Below are 20,008 nucleotides of genomic sequence, written 5' to 3'. Positions count from 1 at the left end.
CATTAGTTTAACAAAATCCGCAATTGTGGCATAGTGTGGTGCCGAGAGATGATCTCGATGGCTACCAGTGTTGGGCAAGTTACTTCCAAAATGTAATATATTACATATTACTCATTACTCTCTTTTGAAAGTAATAAGTTACATTACAATATTACTGTCTCTGAAATGTAATGAGTTACACTACTTTAGTTACTTTTTAGTTACTTTCACCAAAATAACCGCAAAAGAATAGCTAGGTATTTTAAATGCTAAAATGTAGTTTAGTGCAGCTCATTATGCATCCAGTGAAGGGCGATGTGGTAGCATAACAACTGTGTAGGCCCTTAAGGCTACTAACAAATTGTATTACAGGGCTTCGTTGAATACTCGAATCTGATTGTAAATTCTTAACATGTGACATGTTGTTAATACAGCAGTACAGACCGCTGTCAAGGACTATAATGAAGGTTAACATATTGTAAATCAAGGCAAATATTATTTAAACCATGCTCATGGTTTGAAATGGCAAACATTGAAAGGCAAAAGTATTATTAAAACCATGTAGCCTACTACATCATCACCTTGGTCCCATCATATACGATGGGAAGAGAATATTTACTGTGCTTGAAAACTGGTATCACATCATTATGTGAGGTTGACTTTGTGACCTGGAGAACATTTCAGCTGCAACATCAGCTCGTTGATAATAAGCTTGGGATATGAGATATTTTTGTAGCCATTCGTGGTGAAGGCATCTGTGCTATTGTCATACTTGCCAACCTTTAGACCTCAGAAATCGGGAGCATTTCAAAATGCAAAATTGGAGGGGGGGGGGGGGGGGGGGCGGTGCTAGTGGATCGCCGGAGCTGTTAGATTAACATTAACATGCTTATTGTAGTTGTAAGTGCACTGCCTTGCGGCCTGTAGCACCATCCTTGATGGAGCATATGTGTGGGTTGGACCTGTATTTTACAGGAAAGGAGTGAGCAGAGAGTAGAGTAGTTGTTGATTCTTGTTCTGTTTTCTGTGAATATCTGCCTCACCCTCTCAGACTTTGAGTTGCGCGCGCTACTAAAGAGACGTGTTACCATGGAAACCAAACAATGGTGTAGCTGTATTAAAGTCGGAGTGGAAACAGTCGTGTTTAAATCAGATTTAGTCAGAAATCGGGAGAAATGCGGGAGAAATATGACCCCGGGAGGAAACCGGGAGAGGGCAATGAAATCGGGAGTCTCCCGCGAAAATCGGGAGGGTTGACAAGTATGGCTATTGTATGCATTATTTTTGACCCAACATTTCTACAGGCATGTCAGAATATGGTACTATTTTCACATGAATATTCTAGCCATTGTCTATTTTTATACCACAAGCTGCAAAATGACCGCCTTACCCCACTGTACAGGCGGGTAGTTGTTTAGATATACCTGGCACCTGCGGGCCGCAGAGGGGCGGCGTAGTTTCGGGCGACGAAGACTGCTGCTCCGGGGCTGGTGAGTCAGGCGGGAGTAAGCTAGTGTCCACAACGGAGGGTAACGTGATGTCCGCATCTGACCTGTTGCTACTGTCTGCAGTAGATGCAGTGTTGCTGGCGTTTAGTGATGGTTGCTTTAACCATTTTCGTATAAATGATTATCCACAGATCAGATGTGTGTGACTGCTGTGGAAGCACTTTGGAAATGATGCACGCGCAGCGGAGCAGGTCACGCGCACCTGACACAATTTGTTGTTTGTATTTTTCGCTACGTTCTCTTTTTTGAATGGTTGCATAACGTTCAACTTCCCCGAAGATCTCGACGCGAAGCCTGAAGGGTAAACACCAGGTTTACTAATCGACCCGCACAATTTGTCCGGTGTCGGAATGTCTCGCTATGTTAATACATTTCTTAAAAAACAAAACACCATTTAATTTTGGGTTAAAATGTGTTGTAACTGCGTTACTGAGCATTGTAAAGGGTAATATATTACCCACATTTCATTAGTAATGCGTTACATTACTTCGTTACAGCAAAAAGTAATATATTACTGTAACTCCGTTACTTTTGTAACGCGTTACACCCAACACTGATGGCTACTGCCATATTTGCAAAATGTGCCTCTGAACCTTGACAAGTGCATGTTTCAGGCTTATCAATTAACAACAGGAGGGGTCACAGACATAAGACCAGCTGTTAAATAAAGCTCTTCTGACCTTAGCTGGCATGTGGGTATATATTAATGCTGCCCATTATGGGCACAAGCAATTTTCACCCATTTATTAATTATATGTTTTAAATTTGAGTGTTTCCTATCCCCTAAACCTCCAGGGATGTACACAGTTTAATACTAGCAACTTCTTATTATGGGAAATATGAAAACGTCTTTTAAAACTACAACTCCCAGTAGAGACGTGCCATAGATAGAGAACATGTTGCGAAACACAATAGCCAGCATGTGTAGTTCTGGGGACGGAGTGGGGGAGGGGGTGGACCCGTTCAAATCCAGTTTTGGACAGTCTGCCGTGGTTCCATCCCATTTCAAAGTGCTGTTCGGCGCTTGGCGTAACCCTCGGAGCACACTCTCCAATCACAGAGCTTGAGGACTATCACGGGGATTGCCAAGCGAAGCGGAGAGAATACTTACTTCCGGGTGTAATAGTCTGTAAAGCAAATGAGCTGCTCAGACCCTTGGTCCTGACGGACTCCAACTTGTGTTTATTAATCAAACAAATAAATAAACACAAGGATAATTATGTGTTATTGTTGAGTAAATTGAGAATTGCACAGGGGAAAATAACATATCTATTGTGGTGATTGACATTATTCACCCACGGATCTATGGGTTAGGGTATTGTTCTGCACGGACATTTTAGTGAGCCGGACTTCCTGTCTCCGCCGGTCTGTTTTTGCTAAATAAAAGTCTAGCTTGTACCTGTACCTTTGATACCCCGCCTCCGACTCCCATCTCTCGGCACCACACTATGCCACAATTGCGGATTTTATTAAACTAATACGTTTGCGCTGTGGACCAACATTGACGGGGAAGGGGGTAGCAATAAAGATAACACCATTTTACACAACATAACAGAAATAATATCGATAGCAGCGTCCCTAGCAACCACCTTGGTAACAATGAAAACGTTGTATAGACACAATTTCCTGAAGTAATCTTCATAATAACTAGCAAACTAAAGATCATGTACATCCACTGCACACATAATCTGAAATAACAACTCATATTTCTCGCATCAAATGACATCAAAACGCATTGTAATGGCCAAACTAACTTTAAAATAGGCATTTTACACCGAGAATAAAACGAAGTTCGGCCATGTTTTTTTTTTTCTGCAGGGAGAAATGTGAAGATCACGTGACATAGACGCCAGCCATTGGAATGAATGTTGAAAAAAAACTTAGGGATCTTACAATTTCAGAAGCGTTTTTGTAGAAATACTACGTCCTACGTTGTGGACCAACGTATCTATTACACGTTTTTTTGTGAGACTGGGTTGGAGAAACAGAATATTTTACTTGGAATAGCTAAGCTGACAAGTACGTCAAACTTTACCCACCTGTTTAACTGTGAGACATATTTCTCTCCAACAACACAAGGTTTTAAAGCAATATGTGCCTGCTACAACAAACTATTTTAAAATACATTGAAATGCACATATGTTACCAATTCAATGGAATGCAACTTCTTAAAACTAATATTTTCCCGAAAATGCATTACTGATAAAAGGAGTGGAAAAATAATGGCTACTGTGAAAGTCTTTGCTAATGTAACCTAATATTAACTCTAAAAGCAACAACTTTGAAATGCTGTGAAGTCTGAGCCTAAATGTATCAGGAATAATATAATGTGAGAGAGTTCAAAAACACATTATATAAACTTATTTATGAATATTACTTAGATATTTTTTACCTGTCATTTACCATACTAGAATATTGACTTAACATTATGGGAATTTGACCCTTCAGACTTTGAATGTAACATTCTTAAAGTTTAAATCAAGATTCTACATTCGTAAAATAACCATCTAAAACTGTAAATGAACAGTATATAAATGCAACTGAATATTCATAGACTGTATTTCCTTGAATTGCAATTACAAATTATATAAGTGTAACTTAACATTCTATAATTGAAATTATACTTTCTGTTATTATAACTTAACAATACAGAATTGTAACTCAACATCTTAGAATTGTAATTGTATTGTTATTTAAAATAATACAATTGTAGACAAACATTCTAGAATTACAGTATAAATCAACCTTCTAGTGTTTTAAATAAACTTAAGATTCTAGAATTGTAATGACACACATTAGTATAATAATTCTACATTTGAGAAACAAACTCAACGTCAAGGCATTCAACTGGCTCTTGATTTGCAAACATGCTTTCTTGTTTTATAACATCAAAATATGCTATTGTAACTTAACATTATAGATGTGTAACTCAACATTCTACATATTTTACTGAACATTCTAGTATTGTAATTACACATTCTAGTTATATAACTCAATATTCTAAAATGTAAACTTGCTAATGTATAATTCCAGAATTGTAATTCAACATTCTAGAATTGTAACTGAGCTTTTTTAGAACTCTGACTTAAGAAGCTAAACTTGTCAATTACATTTTTCGAATGTTAACTACACATTGTAGTTTTATATCTAAACACTGTAGAATGTTACCATAACTTTCTATCATTTCAACAGTAAGTCAACATTCTAGGATAAGTACTTAAACGTTCTAGTAATATGATTAAACATTCTTGAATTGTAACTCAACAGTGAAGGCATTACACTTGACATTCTTGTTTTGTAACTTTGCTTTCTTAACCCTTAGATGCCCGAGTGACTGGACCTACTCTCTTCCATAAGTGGGTCAAAAAGGACCCGTATTAGAATAATATGTGTTTTTATGCCATAGTTGTCATTTTGGTCAAGAACAATCACTTGTATAATATTTAGTATTATATTTTGGTTCACACTAGAAATATTTTATATTTAACTTTTCACTATTTATAATTTTAGAAACAAATGTTACATTTTGAAAAAAAAACGAAATTCCATAGAAAATGCATGCAGGTCATTTTTGACCCACTTATGGAAGCTTGGGGTAGTAATACAAAAACTACAATTTCTTAAAATGTATAAAATGTAAATTTTAAATTTGAATGGCATGTTATCCAAAATATGTTTTCTGAGGAATAGCTGGAATATGAAATCATATAAAAAATTAATTACAAAGATACTTCAAGAATACCACCTAACCGGGTCAAAAAAGACCCACTTATGGAAGCTTAGGGTAGTAATACAAAAACTACAATTTCTTAAAATGTAAATTTTAAATGTGAATGGCATGATATCCAAAACATGTTTTTTGAGGAATAGCTGGAATATGAAATGATACAAAAATGTAATTACAAAGATACTCTAAGTCAAAAAAGACCCACTTATGCATCTCAGGGTTAAATGACTCAACACTATTTTATTGTAACTTAAGAGAATAGAGTATATAACATTGAGTCTACTATAGAGTATAGAGCCATCACCATTCTATAATGGTACTTTAACATTATATCAATGAAACTTGAGATTCTAGATTGTAATTTCACATTGTAGTTACTGTAACTTAACATTCTAGGATTGTAATTCAACTTTCTAGAACTAATTTGAATTGTATAAATTCATTTTGACATTCTAAAAATGAAGAGCGGAGGCAAAATTAGCTGAAGCCAGTCAGGGAAAAGACAAAAACATATTTTGCATAAAGAGAAGTCTGAGGGTCGTTCTTTGCTCTTCTCTCAGGAAAAAATAAATCTCTTAATCTGATATAGCAGACGCTGTTAAAACATCTGTGCTAACTATTTCAGGATCCCCCCCCCCCCCAGGAACAGGACAACTGGAGCCCCCTACTTCATGCTCTGGAAATCTTGTACTCTGTCACTCTGCGGCCTGTTAACTTGCAGGACACCGGCCCACTGGGCAGAGTCACCCGGCCCTACAGTATGTGTTTCAATGACTTACAAACCTTTACTGATTTGCCAAATGACAACATTTAATGGTGGTAGGCATTATATTTCTTCATACTTAATGAAGTGTTCCCATTGAGACAGAATAAATGTCCGATGTTGCAGGGGGCCTTACCTGTTCCTGGAGGGGGGCATTTGTCACAGCGAGGGCCCCAGGCTTTGCCCACACTGCAGCAACAGAGCTGTTTGCTCAGCTGGGTGGACACTGGGTGCAAACACTGCCTCCCTGAGCTGACCAAGCGGAAGCAAGCCCCCTTTTCCTCTGGGATGGCAGGGGTGTTGGCTAAATAGGAGTGCAGGGGGGGTAGGAATCGTTGCACCAGAGTTTAGAAGAAACATACATGGGAAAAAGAAAGAACAGAGAGTAGAGAAATAAAGAAGTTCCCTTCACCAAAGTAACTTTTCCAACTGCTATGACAAACATATTTCTAAAACAACACCAGTGCATAGAGAAAAACTAAAATATCACTGTTAAGAGTCAGGAAGTCAATTTTTTTGATCGCACCAAAAACTATATTCTAAACAATTACAGCCAACAGAACACAGCATTTCATTCAAAGAGCAAACTAAATGTTAACGCTTCATGCACTATCTACGTCATGCGCTGGCTCAGATGAAGGCATGCAGGAAAGGTAGGCTCAGTTTGTGTCTTCAAAGTCTTATGGTGTAATCAAACATCTTTGCAAAATCTTTAATTGGAATACAGGTACTTGGTGAGATGTTGGTGAGTGAGCTAGAGTTTGTAAAGTAATAGATAGTATCATGAAGTCTATTCTATATTTTAGGGCTGAAGGATGAAAGGACAGGTGCGCTGGGGGGTAGTCTGGCTGCAGGTCAGGAGGAAATGCAAGGGAACAGTGCTGCGTAGCTGAGACGGAAGAGAAAAGCATTGCATTGCCTCATGCCCTCATTCTAGAATGCCCTCATTCTAGAATGAGGGCATGAATAAGTCATTCAAAACCGCTTTTAGTATTGATTTGATTTTCGTGATGTTGCAGAGAAAAGCAGAGCTCGTTTATGTGAGCACCAAAGTTTAAGTTCTGGTTAGGGATGCTCCGATCGATCGGTCACCGATCGAGATCGGCCGATACTCACTCTCTACCGATCGATCGGTGCTCTCTAAACATGCCAATCACGAGAGCCGATCGCATGACGTAAAATACATGACACTTTTCTCTGTGCACGGGAAAATAAGCTCGCCAAAATGGCTTCACCGGTCTGGCATTATTTTAACGTGTCCGAAAAAGACAATAAAATAGCGGTATGCAACGTGTGTGAAGCAGAAATCCTGCAGCTCCACCCGTTGTGACGGACCGGTGAGCGGAGCAAAACACGCACTGAGAGTTAGACCTAACACACTTAGCTATTTTATCTACCTCTGGAACAAGCTAAACTAGTTATACATATGTTTATTCTTCACTGTCGGATCAGTCATTACTGGATCAGTGAGCTGCATGAGATACTGACAGGCTTTCAGGAGAGAGAGAGAGAGAGAGAGAGAGAGAGGGGGGGGGGGGAGAGAGAGGGAGAGGAAAAGAGAGCGCTTCTCATTTCTCCCGTGTTATTCTCCAAAGTTAATATAAACTTGAATAATGTACATCATTTGAATGTAATAATGAAGTTGATTGTTGTTTGTGGAAGCTCCAGCGAATGAGCCCCATTAACTGAGTTTTAAACATCACTTTAAATGGAAGATTTAAAGTGATGTTTAAATCTTCCATCTAGGCCCCAAAATTGGCGATCGGAGCATCCCTAGTTCTGGTCAAAGATAATACCCAGTTCTTTTGTGAAAGGTTTAACATTGGGAGCCAGAGTGTTGATCTAGGATTTTATCTTGAAGACAAACTAATCTGGACTAATGAGAAGGACCTCAGTATTGACTCAATTTGGATGAAGGAGTGATATCCATTTTCTTGTTAGTAGCCGGGCAGTCATGGATAGTGCTACATTTACCCATGATTATTAGCTTAAGGGACAAGTAAATATATGCATCGTCAGCAGAAAAGGGGTGACAGATGCGGATTAATTGTTTAAGTATAGGGAGAAAGGTATGAGTCCAGGGATTGAACCCTTTGGAATAGCGCAGAGTAAAGGGGAAGATGAAGACACAAAACTGTCTATGGCAACCTCAAACTGCTTATTTGATAGAAAGGAGGACAAACAATTGAGAGCAGAGACCGAGAAACCATCCCAATTGGTTGAGATGTTCAACCAAAAGAAACCTGATCACAAGTTTGCAAATTTCAACCAAAAATCATGGTGCATTTAGACACGTTTAGAATGATTGTGTAATGTTATCCGACCAAACGGCTGTTTAATCTGGTGATATTTGCAAAAATTCTGATTGATTTGAAAAAAAATCCTTTATCAATTGCTTATAAATGCTTAGAGGGAAACCTGTCTCACATGTACACCTGAAATAGGACAATACCACTTAGAATGATTAATCAAAAACAACAATGTTTTAAAATAGCAATAGTGAATATATTGTTGAGGATGGAGAAAATGGATGGATATAACAGCAAAAATAAACCTAAATGTCCATTTATCTCCATTGACAGAAACAAACACACATGAATGCTCCAAAAATGGAAACCCCCAGCACTGGAGTCAGGAAATGAAACAGTCACCTGTACCACTAATGGTAAAAACTATTAACCAACACAAAAGTGACATAAGTCAGTGATTTGTAAACAGACATTGCAAACACCAATTTACAAAAACAAACGCTAGCAACAAGTAATGTTTGCATTTTGGTACAGGCCCTATGTGTGTCTTAATCTCCAGCGGACTGTATAGAAGTTGCTCATTATGCCAGAGCTTTGCTCAAATGTACATACTGCCTGACTCAAAAGGGGATGAAAAACTAGATGAATTCTCCATGCAAAAAATGGTTGGTCATTTTCAATTGTGATATATAATTTGTATTAGGTACGTTATTATGTAATGGAGGCAGGCTGTTTCACAGTTCAATAATAGATAGTATTGACCAATATGACAGCGGTGCACTGATGCTGTATATACATATACTCTTAGTTAGTCTTTAGTTAGATGAACTCCTTAACACCGCTATCGGCATCAGACTTTGAAACTCAGGTTGGGCTGGGCTCATTAATAACCGACAGCCCATTTCGATCATGGTCAAGATTGATTACTCTAGCACAAGTGTGTGAGTAGTTTCTTCCTCTAACTGCATCTTCACTTCCCCAGATATCTCTTCCTCTCCCTTCTGCTCCTTATATATACACTTAAAGCCATGAGATTTGTTGGGTTTGATGACATTTTTGCCTTGCAGTTCATGCATGAGGTGGAATCTTTTTATATAGTGAAGACCATGCTTTAATCCATGCACTGTTTTCATATGCACATCATTAAAGACACAGTTCAGCCTCAGCAGCATTCCTGGCAGTATTTTGAAGCAGGAGGCAGAGGTAAATATTCAAACATATTTTCCACCTGTCTTCTCTCCTAAAGTGATGGTGGTAAATATCAAACCAGTTTCAGAAGGTTTTTGGTCAAACACATCTACAGACCAGCATGCACGTATAATGCCTTGATTCCTGTAAATATTTCTGCTCAGTTTGGCACTCAATGGATGGAGGTTCTGGTTTGGATGTAAATAAATCACATAGTGATGTGAGGAATACATCTTAGACAAAGTTAGATTTTGTATGACTTACATATGCAAGTGGTGAGCGTGGAGTCGGGGATGAAGCCTGGTTTGCACGTGCACCTGTAGCTCCCCACGGCATTCAGACAGTTTCCATTGGGACACACACCCTGCAGCTGGCACTCGTCTACATCTGTGGATCAACAGAACATGTGAGGTCTAAATAATACAGCATAGGAAATCATTTAGAAATGTCCAATCTTTTGGAACTTCCGGTTTGCGACTGGCATGGAGTAGTCGCAAGTCTTACACGCTCCGCATATTTTAACTCATATTTTGAGTAGGACACGACATTTTAACATTTTGGAGGCATAACTCTGTGGTGCATATATTGCAGAATCGCTGGTGTTTGTTATGGCAAGTAAAAATCAGAAAAAGTTGTCCAAGACAGCGGCGACGGCAAGTTTGGCTAGTCCCTTACTCAAACAGACGCTCATGGCTAATGCTAATGCTAGCGCCACGCTTCACCCGGACCCTCCGTCTCCTACGCAGCAGCCCGAGGAGAGGACTCTTTTTCAGTTACTTAAGGCGGAGATGGATGCCTCTCGTCAACTACTTGTTGATATGATTAAACACGAGATGGTGACTTTTCGTGCTGAAATCAAACAGGATCTTGAGACCCTCCGGCGAGACGTGAGGGCTGACATCGCCTCTCTGAGGACAGAGTTCAGGGCTGAGATGGCGTCTTTGCGCTCCACACAGACCGAGGCGGAGGCTGCTGTTCGGGAGATGGAGGGCGCAGTGAACCGCCATGATTCTAACATCACCAGCATGGAGGGCGCCATTTCAGAACTCAGGCGGGACATCGGGAAACTAAAGGACCGGAATGATGATCTTGAGAACAAAAGCCGCCGGAAGAATCTGAAAATTATTGGGATCCCTGAGGGTGCAGAGAACGGCAAACCGACGGCATTCATGTCCTCTTTTTTCACCGAGGTTTTGGGCGAAGAGATGCCGGGTCCTCTGGTACTTGACCGGGCTCATAGAACCTCGGCTCCTAAACCCCAACTCGGAGACCGCCCCAGACCCGTGATTGTGCGGCTACACTACTACACGGATAAGGACAAGATTATGCAACTATCCAGGAATAAGGGCGAACTTAAATTCAGAGGGACCAGAGTCCACATATTCCCGGATATGAGCGCGGAGCTCAGCCGCCGCAGAGCTGCTTTCAACCCGGTCAAGGTGAAGCTCAGACAGGCGGGCATCAAGTACGGGTTGTTTCACCCGGCGGACCTCCGCATCACCTCAGACGGCATCTCGCTCTCTTTCAAGGAACCCGCAGATGTGGAAGCTTTTCTGGCCAAGCGGAGCCGTCCCTCCCCGGACACATAGGATCACCTTGCCGGTACCTTGTGCCATATACGGACCTCTCTCACCGGTACTGTAAACAATATTGATGTACACTCCTGCTGTCCTGAGCTGATTTAAGTTTTATCCTAGGCTTGGCAGAGATACAGTACCGGTATGTGCATACGTTTAGTGGATTATATATGCAGATCATAACCTCATGTTATCCGTGTTTCTAGGAGACCACAATATTGTAATTGTTTATAGGTCTAGTTCCCTTTTTATCTCGAGTGGTCCTCCATGTTTATATATGGATGTTGAAGGCTGGGATTTTATTTATTTTTTTCTTTAAATTGTGACTACTGAAGCATTTAACACTTTAAGGAGCAGCGTGTGTTTTGTTTTGTTTTGGTCGTTTACTCTGCGTATGGAAGCGCAACAGAAGATCACTATGTGTAGGGCCCTATAAATTCCGTTTTCATTTTCACCAAATTCCGTTTTGTGTCTTTCTAAATTCCGTTTTTTCCGTTTTAATTTTTTAGAATTCTGTTTTTTCCGTTTTTTTCCGTTTTAATGTTTTGGAATTCTGTTTTTTTCCGTTTTTTTCCGTTTTAATGTTTTGGAATTCTGTTTTTTTAACCTATTTACTCGTATTTTACCACAAAAAAGGGTGTGTTTTAATGTTTTCAAATAAAATGTACACTAAATAGAAATGACCTCCCATTTATTGAGGCGACACAATATTGCACATTCCCTCAATACTTTATTTACTTGAAAAACTTGTAACAAAACATTGCACTTCAAGTTCCAACAAAAGTTTTCTTTTGAGCTGTAAACTTTCTAGTGAAAACAAATGACATTTAAAAAAATAAAGTGCTCAACAAAAGTTAGCTTATGAGCTGTCAACTTTCCAGTGAAAACAAATGACATTTAAAAAAAAAAATAAAGCGCTCAATTAGCCTTTTTTTTCTTCAAGTGAAAAATGACAGCTTTAAACAAAACATTTAAGTCATTCAAAACATAAATCAAATTTAAAATATATTTTCCACAGTGCATAAAGTGCATCAAAAACAAGGCAAAAAAGTAGCAGGAAGTTCCTGAGTTATGAAACAACTTTCAAACTATATAAAGTGACTCTGAACAAATATCCAACTTGTAGGACTACTTAGTCCTTGCGAGCAAGTATCTTGTCTCTTCTAAGTTTCCCACCTAGCAGAGACATCGCCATTGAAATACATGATTGCCAGCCTCTTTGTGTTGAGCTCAGTGAGTGTCTCTCGCTTGTCTGTGAGGAGAGTTTTGTATTTGCTGAAGCTCCTCTCACAGTCAACTGAGCTGACTGGGAAGTAAATGTAGGGCACGGCCACTTCTGCAACTCTTGGAAATCGTGCACTCATGCCTCTCCAGTAGTTTGCAAGCTCCATATCAGTGGGCAGGGGTTCCCTGGACAAACAGTGCTGATAGGCCATCCACTGTTCACTTAGCTCTGCTGATGGGTTAGCCATGGGCTTCAGTGTTGTGTAGGCTTCAATCCGCTTTTCCATTGCTGGAGCCTGCCTGGGATCAAACACCCGGGCCAGCCGGTAAACATCTCTGGCTGGATGCGTGTCCCAGTGCTTCGAGAACTTTGTGAAAGCCAAATGGAAGGCATCATGGAGATTGTCGAGCACCTCCCTCTTCTCTCGAACCCCCATTTGTCTCAGCAACTCATCTGTCTCGGGCCCATATCCACATGTTTTCGCTGTTCCATTAACCAGGTAAGAGCCAAGCTCCTCCATGACATTGTATGCAGACACTGCTGTGGGTCTGTGGGTTCCTTCCAGGATGGTCAGGGATGTTATCAGTTTGCAGCAGCCCTCGGCGATGAAGGTTAGCTTGAGAGTGAGGGTCTGCACCATCTCCTCTGTTTCCACCTGGCTGAGGACGTTCTGTACTGCCATGGCTGTGGATTTCTCGGCCAACAGGAACTCTCTGTACAAGTGAACATACTTTGCATGATACTTGACAGCCTCAAACCAGCTATTCCATCTGGAACACACAGCTTCAGGAGGAATCTTTGGCTGCACAATCTCCTTGTTGATCAGGTAGTTCACCCATCTTCGCTTTCTGGCAGGCTTCTTGAAGAAGACGGATCTTATCCATGTCACAAGTGAGGAAGCATCAGAGAAATATTTGAAATGCTGCCAGGTCTCACCCACCAGATTTATGACATGGCAGAGGCAGGTGACATGCACAGTGTTAGGCATCGCTCCTTTCAGGACCTCCCTGTATGCCTTCAGACAGTAGGCAGCATTGTCGGTGACTACTGCCCAGGCATCATTCAGATCCAGTCTGTTGCTGTTGAGTGAGGTTATAATGGCTTGGGAAACTGTTGAGAAGTTGCATTTATCCATGAAGACCACATCCACCAGAAAATATTGATTTTCAACACCTGTGATGAAAGAAGAAAACAAGCATATTACTAATTATCTCTTACACTGTTTTAAATGTCTATCTAGCTTATTGTTTTAGGTGTATTAATATATATATATTATAAATAAAAGGGGCATTTAGAATAAACAATATCAGTACAGCCACTGTCTGCCTCATTTTATTTATATATATATATATATATTATATATATATATATATATATATATATATTATATATATATTTTATTTATATTTATATATATATATTATATATATTATTTTATTTATATATATATATATATTATATATATATTATTTTATTTATATATATATATATATTATATATATATTATTTTATTTATATATATATATATATATATATATATATATATATATATATATATATATATATATATATATATATATATATATATATATATATATATATATATATATAAAATGAGGCAGACAGTGGCTGTACTGACATTGTTTATTCTAAATCTGTTTATTCTAAATTTAAAATCGTTTTTTATCCTAGTATTGTAGGTGCATGTCACCAGTTTCCCCTGTGGGATCAGATGTTTTCTGATCCATCCATATTTATTTATTTTTTAATAAAATGTGTTATCCCATTATAATGATATATTGCAATAAAAGGTATTAGTGTTGACAAGAGACATCAGCTATGTTTCCCCCTCTGGAAGACAATGCTGCATCACGATTTGCACACAACATATTGTAAAGGAGTGTTCACTACGTTGTATTTTAGGATATTACATTAAGCATTAACTTACCAATGACGATGTTTAGCACGCTGCAATCTCTGGCATCAGTGGTCTCATCCACAACAATGGAAAACTTTTTCCCACGGATCTTCTGTAGCACCGAGGAGATGTGTTGCTCAAACACTCGGGGGAGGTGAAGTTGGCGGAGGCAGCTAACGTTTTCAGGTAGCGCTCCTCCCTGTCTGCAGTGCTTCATCAGAAACGGACGCAGTTTTACCATCTTCTCCAAGGGGATGTCGGCCTCAGCACACATAGCCACAAAATCCTCGACAAACGCTTTTCTTAATTCCCCTGACTTGAACGAAGCAGTAACGCTAGTCTGTAGGGACGTGGAGGGCTTGCTAGCATTAGCTTGACATTTTTCCCTGTTCCTAACGTGACTTTTGGATAACAGGTGGTCATCGCACGTATTTTTGCGCTTCCAGTCAACAGAGTGTTGACAAAATTTACAATACATCACGTCACCCGACACGTAGAAGTCAGCGGGGAACTGCTCTGCTCGTGATTGAGCGGATAGCCCCGTATTCCGTATCTTTTTAGCTGACGGAGGGACAGCCATGCTTGCATTTCACTTGTGTTTGTTGGGGTTGGCGGGACGGGACCGCATGAGACAGTGACGCAGGGGTGTGTTACGCTGATTAGCGTCCCCCGGGAAAGTTTTCCCAGGTTTTTTGTTTCACTTCCTCACGAAAACAGCATTTCAGTCTAATTATGTCAAATTCCGTGATTATCTGCTTTTTTCGGGAATTTCCGCGATTCCGTCCGCGATTCCGCGATCGCGGAAAATATAGGGCCCTATATGTGGGTATGGGGCTTCTTACCTCTCGTTTGGGGAGAGGTGATTTGGGGAAGGGGACAGCAGGTTGTTTCGTCTGTATGTGTAACTTGTTATTTTGTATTAATAGAAGTGTGGCAATGTTATCGATATCATGTGGACGCTTTAACAGTGGTCAACTACCTGTCTACTAGTGATTATGGTTAATTCAGCGCTGACCAGGAGTAATGATGATGATGTCACTGTGAACTGTATTAGTTGGAACGTTAAGGGAGTCAATCACATCATCAAACGTAATAGAGTTTTATCCCATTTGAGAAGTCTTGATGTTAATATTGCTTTCCTCCAAGAAACCCACCTCACCTCTTCTGATCATAACAGATTATGCAAAGGCTGGGTGGGGCAATTATATCACTCTAATTATCAAAACAGGTCTAGAGGAGCTGCAATTCTTGTTAATAAGAATACTCCTTTTATTATGCAAACTGTTACTGCAGACCACCGAGGGAGATATGTTGTGATCACAGGGACCCTGTATAATATACCTATAATCTTGACTAATGTATATGCACCAAACGGAGATGATGCACAATTCTTGAAGACTTTTCTTTCCTCATTGCCCAACTTAAACACCCACAAGCTTATTCTCGGGGGTGACTTTAATTGTGTATTACATCCAGTATTAGACCGGTCCTCTAGCACTCCCTACAATGTAACAAGAACAGCAAAGACCATTTCTTCCTTCCTTGATGTATATCACATGACTGATCCCTGGCGTTACCTTTACCCTGATTTAAGACATTATTCATTTTTCTCCCATGTACATCATTCCTACTCACGCATTGATTATTTTTTTATTGATAATCAGCTGCTGACCTCTATCAGGGATTGCAGGTATGAGGGTGTAGTCATTTCTGATCACGGGCCTGTAGTTCTGCAAATATCCTTTCCTAAGAAGGTCACTCGGAGACCTTGGCGCTTTAATAATTCTTCTCTCACCAATGAAGGGTTCGTTAACCATATAAACTCAGAAATAGATTTTTTCATTTCCATAAATAACACACCAGATGTTAGCAAATCCACTCTTTGGGAGTCGCTTAAAGCCTTCTTAAGAGGAGAAATTATTTCACACACCACCTGGGAGGGCAGGAAGAGAAAACAGCGCCTTAAAGATCTCACTGACCAAATCCACCAGTTGGACTGTAAATATTCAACTGCTCCCATCCCTAAACTTTTAAAGGAGAGATCAGCTCTCCAGACAGAGTTTGACTTGTTGACTACCCATTATACAGAGCAACTGTTACTTCAGTCTCGATCTAATTTGTATGAACACTCAGATAAGGCAGGTAAGACTCTTGCCCAACAGATTAGACAATTCACAGCCTCTACCCTGATCACAAATATCCGTAAGTGTGACGCTCAGGTCACAAAGGATGAGCAGGAGATAAATAATGAGTTTAAAGCATTTTATTCCTCCCTTTACACCTCTGAGGTGGTCCACGACCCTTCTAGACTAGAATCGTTTTTTCAAAGCATGGATTTGCCTCAAATACATGAATCATTTATGGAACAATTGGAAGAACCTCTGTCTTTGGAGGAAACAAGAACAGCTCTTTACAGTATGCAGAATGCTAAGGCTCCAGGGCCTGATGGTTTCACGGTTGAGTTCTTTAAGAGATTCGGAGATAAGTTACTACCAATTTTACTCACTGTTTTTGAGGAATCCTTTGTCGGGGGCCAACTTCCACCAACGTTTTCTCAGGCTTCTATTTCAGTTTTATTGAAAAAGGGTAAGGACCCCCTTAGTTGTGGGTCTTACCGCCCAATATCACTCCTGAATGTGGACTGCAAATTACTAGCCAAGATCTTAGCTCATCGCCTAGAACCTACCCTACCTTCGATTATCTCTCCAGATCAAACTGGGTTTATTAAAAACCGCCTTTCTTTTTTTAATATCCGTCGGCTTTTAAATATCATGCAAAATGCGGATCCCAATCAGGCATTGCCCGAAGTGATTATCTCTCTAGATGCTGAGAAAGCGTTCGATAGAGTGGAGTGGGGCTACCTTTTTCAGTGTCTGGAGAGATTTAAGTTTGGTCAAAAATTTATATCATGGTTAAAGTTGTTATACAAATCTCCAATGTCGTCTGTACGCACTAATAATATGGATTCCCAATATTTCCCGTTACAGCGTGGCACGAGGCAGGGTTGCCCAATTTCACCTCTTTTATTCGCGATAGCTATCGAGCCTCTAGCAGCAGCACTGCGCTCCTCACCTGAGATTCGCGGTATATTAAGGAGTGGAAAAGAACATAAGTTATCATTATATGCTGATGATTTATTGCTATATATTAGTGACCCACAGAATACCCTACCGCACATTATGACTACACTAGATCGTTTTACAGAGCTTTCTGGGTATAAGATCAACGTTTCAAAAAGCGAGCTTTTTCCTGTCAACCCTGCTGCACAATCACTCTCTTTTGACTCTTACCCTTTTAAGGTGACTAATGATAAATTCACATACTTGGGTATAGTTATAACTCGGAAAATCTCAGACCTCTTTAAACTTAATTTTACTTCTCTTTTAGAGCGCACCAAGATGGCCAAATGGTCTTCTCTTCCTATCTCATTGGCTGGCAGAATTAACCTAATAAAAATGAACATATTACCCAAATTCTTATATCTGTTCCAAACTATACCAATTTTTATCAACAAATCTTATTTTTCACATCTTAATAAGATCATCTCTGACTTCATTTGGAATAAGAAACCACCTCGTATTTGCAAGGAATTTTTACAAAGACCCAAATCAATGGGCGGGATGGCTTTACCTCATTTCCAATTATACTACTGGGCAAGTAATTTGAGAGCCTTGGCTTACTGGCTTCAAACCTATACTATCAGCGAGACCCCTGCCTGGGTCCAAATAGAGGCCGATGCGAGCCTCCCATCATCCCTCCCAGCCTTGTTATATTCGGCAATGCCCATCACACCACGCCGTACGTCTAATGCCCCCCTAGTCTGTCATTCACTGCGTATATGGGCTCAGGTTCGAAAACATTTCGGCTGGCAGGCTGGCTCGCTTTGTGCCCCAATTGTGGCAAATCATCAGTTTCCCCCCTCACTTGAACACAATTCTTTCTTAGTCTGGCGTGGGAAAGGTATTGTCTCATTTAAAGATCTCTACATAGCAGATATTTTTGCCTCATTTGATCAGCTCGGAGCTAAATTTGATTTACCAAATTCACATTTTTTAGGGTTTCTACAGGCCCGTGATTGGATTCGTAAACGCACCAGTTCATTCCCTGCAATCCCTGAACGACAGCCCATAGATACTCTGTTCCCAGCAAGTCCATCTAACAAAGGCATAATATCTATTATGTATACCAAACTCTCATCTTTTCAGTTGACATCTCTTGATGCACGGAGGGAAGCGTGGCAGGCTGATCTAAATTTACAAATCACAGATTCTGAATGGTCAGATATAGTTTCAAGGATCCACTCCTCATCGATTTGTGCCAGACATGGCCTAATTCAATTCAAAGTAACACACAGACTGCACTTGTCTAAAGCCAGAATCGCAAAGATGTATCCATCAATTGATGATGCGTGTAATAGATGCAAATTTTCACCTGCAACGTTAGCTCATACGTTCTGGTCTTGTCCAGGGCTCTCAGGTTATTGGTCCTCTATATTTGATACCCTATCCAAGATATTTAATAGACCAATAAATCCAAACCCTCTCACGGCCATTTTTGGCATTCAATGTGAGGATGACCATCTTCCTAGGGCACAATCTGATTGCATTGCTTTTGTCACCCTCTTAGCGAGAAGAATAATTTTACTTAATTGGAAACAGGCTGATCCGCCTTCCTACAAACATTGGGTTAGAGATACACTACATCTCTTGAAGCTGGAAAAGATTAGACTGGCTGTACGACGTCCGAAGGATAAGTTCCGCAAGATATGGCAACCTTTTATTACATACCTGCTCGGACAAGTATGAAAGATCTGTCCTATATGTCATGTATATATTGTCATTTATCATTACTGAAAACCACATGAATGTACTTACACATACTTCTGTTTTGTACTCATTCATTATTTGTATTTCGTTGTAATTTATATATTTTTATACATATGTTTTTGTTTTTTCTGCTGTCCCCTTGGGGTGGGGGGTGGGGGTTGGGAGGTTGTTCTAGAGGGGAAAAAAAAAAAAAAATGTATACATATATATACATGTATATTTCTAAATTGTTGTTGTACATTGTACATCTGATGTATTAAACTGTAAAAAACAATAAATAAAGTGTAAAAAAAGAAAAAAAGAAATGTCCAATCTTTTTAGTTTCCCATCTTGCAATCAAATCCAATCAAATCAGATTTTATTTATATAGCGCATTTTAAAAACAATTTTTGGTCGAGCCAAAGTGCTGTACATGCAAATAATAAATAACACATTACTACAGTCGCAAACAGAAGACAATAAATTACAACAGCAAATATAAAAATCAAACACCGGGAAATGTCATGAGTCATGCTCTGCTCTGACTAGAAGGCCAGGGAGAAGAAGTGAGTTTTTAGTGTTGATTTAAAAAAACCTAGGGTCTAGGCCAGACCTGGGCACTGTACGGCCCCCGGGCCACATACGGCCCTTTGGTTGACTCTGACCGGCCCGTGTAAGGTTAATTGGAAATGACAAAATAAACATATTTTCTAATTTTACCTCATGCATGGACTAAAGCTGCAATGCTTTTATTTTTAAGTTGTTTTTTATTCACTTACATAATGACGCAATACGTCAAATCAAGACGTGCGCGTTATTGGATAATTGTCACAAGACGACTTTAGCGCTCAAAAATGTCAGCTGATGCTAAAAAAAGAAAGGTAGATGCCGAATGTAGGGTTTTCAACAAAAATTGGACTGCTAAGTATTTATTTACTGAAGTCGGAGGTAAAGCCGTGTGTTTAGTTTGCGGGGAGCAGATCGCCGTGTTCAAGGACTACAATTTGAGTCGGCATTACGAGACGAAACACGTGGAGAAATACAAAAACTTGACTGATGCTGAAAGGGC

The 20,008-nt window shown here is 39.7% G+C and overlaps 2 protein-coding genes across 2 annotated transcripts in view; both read right to left on the bottom strand.

Moving 5' to 3' along the window:
• The window catches only part of ltbp1 (latent transforming growth factor beta binding protein 1), a 210,354-nt gene that overhangs the window by 50,415 nt on the left and 139,931 nt on the right, over nt 1–20,008 (bottom strand). The window contains 2 exon segments of the mRNA XM_079689263.1: nt 6,114–6,281; nt 9,679–9,801. Of these exon segments, the coding sequence (XP_079545389.1) occupies nt 6,114–6,281; nt 9,679–9,801 (291 nt within the window).
• LOC307044201 (uncharacterized protein) lies at nt 11,337–19,098 on the bottom strand. The gene is made up of 2 exons (XM_079689277.1): nt 14,165–19,098; nt 11,337–13,389 (listed from the first exon to the last, which is right to left on the bottom strand). Exons 1-2 carry the CDS (start codon nt 14,712–14,714, stop codon nt 12,155–12,157), a joined length of 1,785 nt encoding a protein of 594 aa, XP_079545403.1. The 5' UTR covers nt 14,715–19,098; the 3' UTR covers nt 11,337–12,154.

Source organism: Notothenia rossii (genome assembly GCF_949606895.1).
Source record: "Notothenia rossii genome assembly, chromosome: 6".
NCBI lineage: Eukaryota > Metazoa > Chordata > Actinopteri > Perciformes > Nototheniidae > Notothenia > Notothenia rossii.
This window is presented reverse-complemented; position numbering and strand designations above follow the sequence as displayed.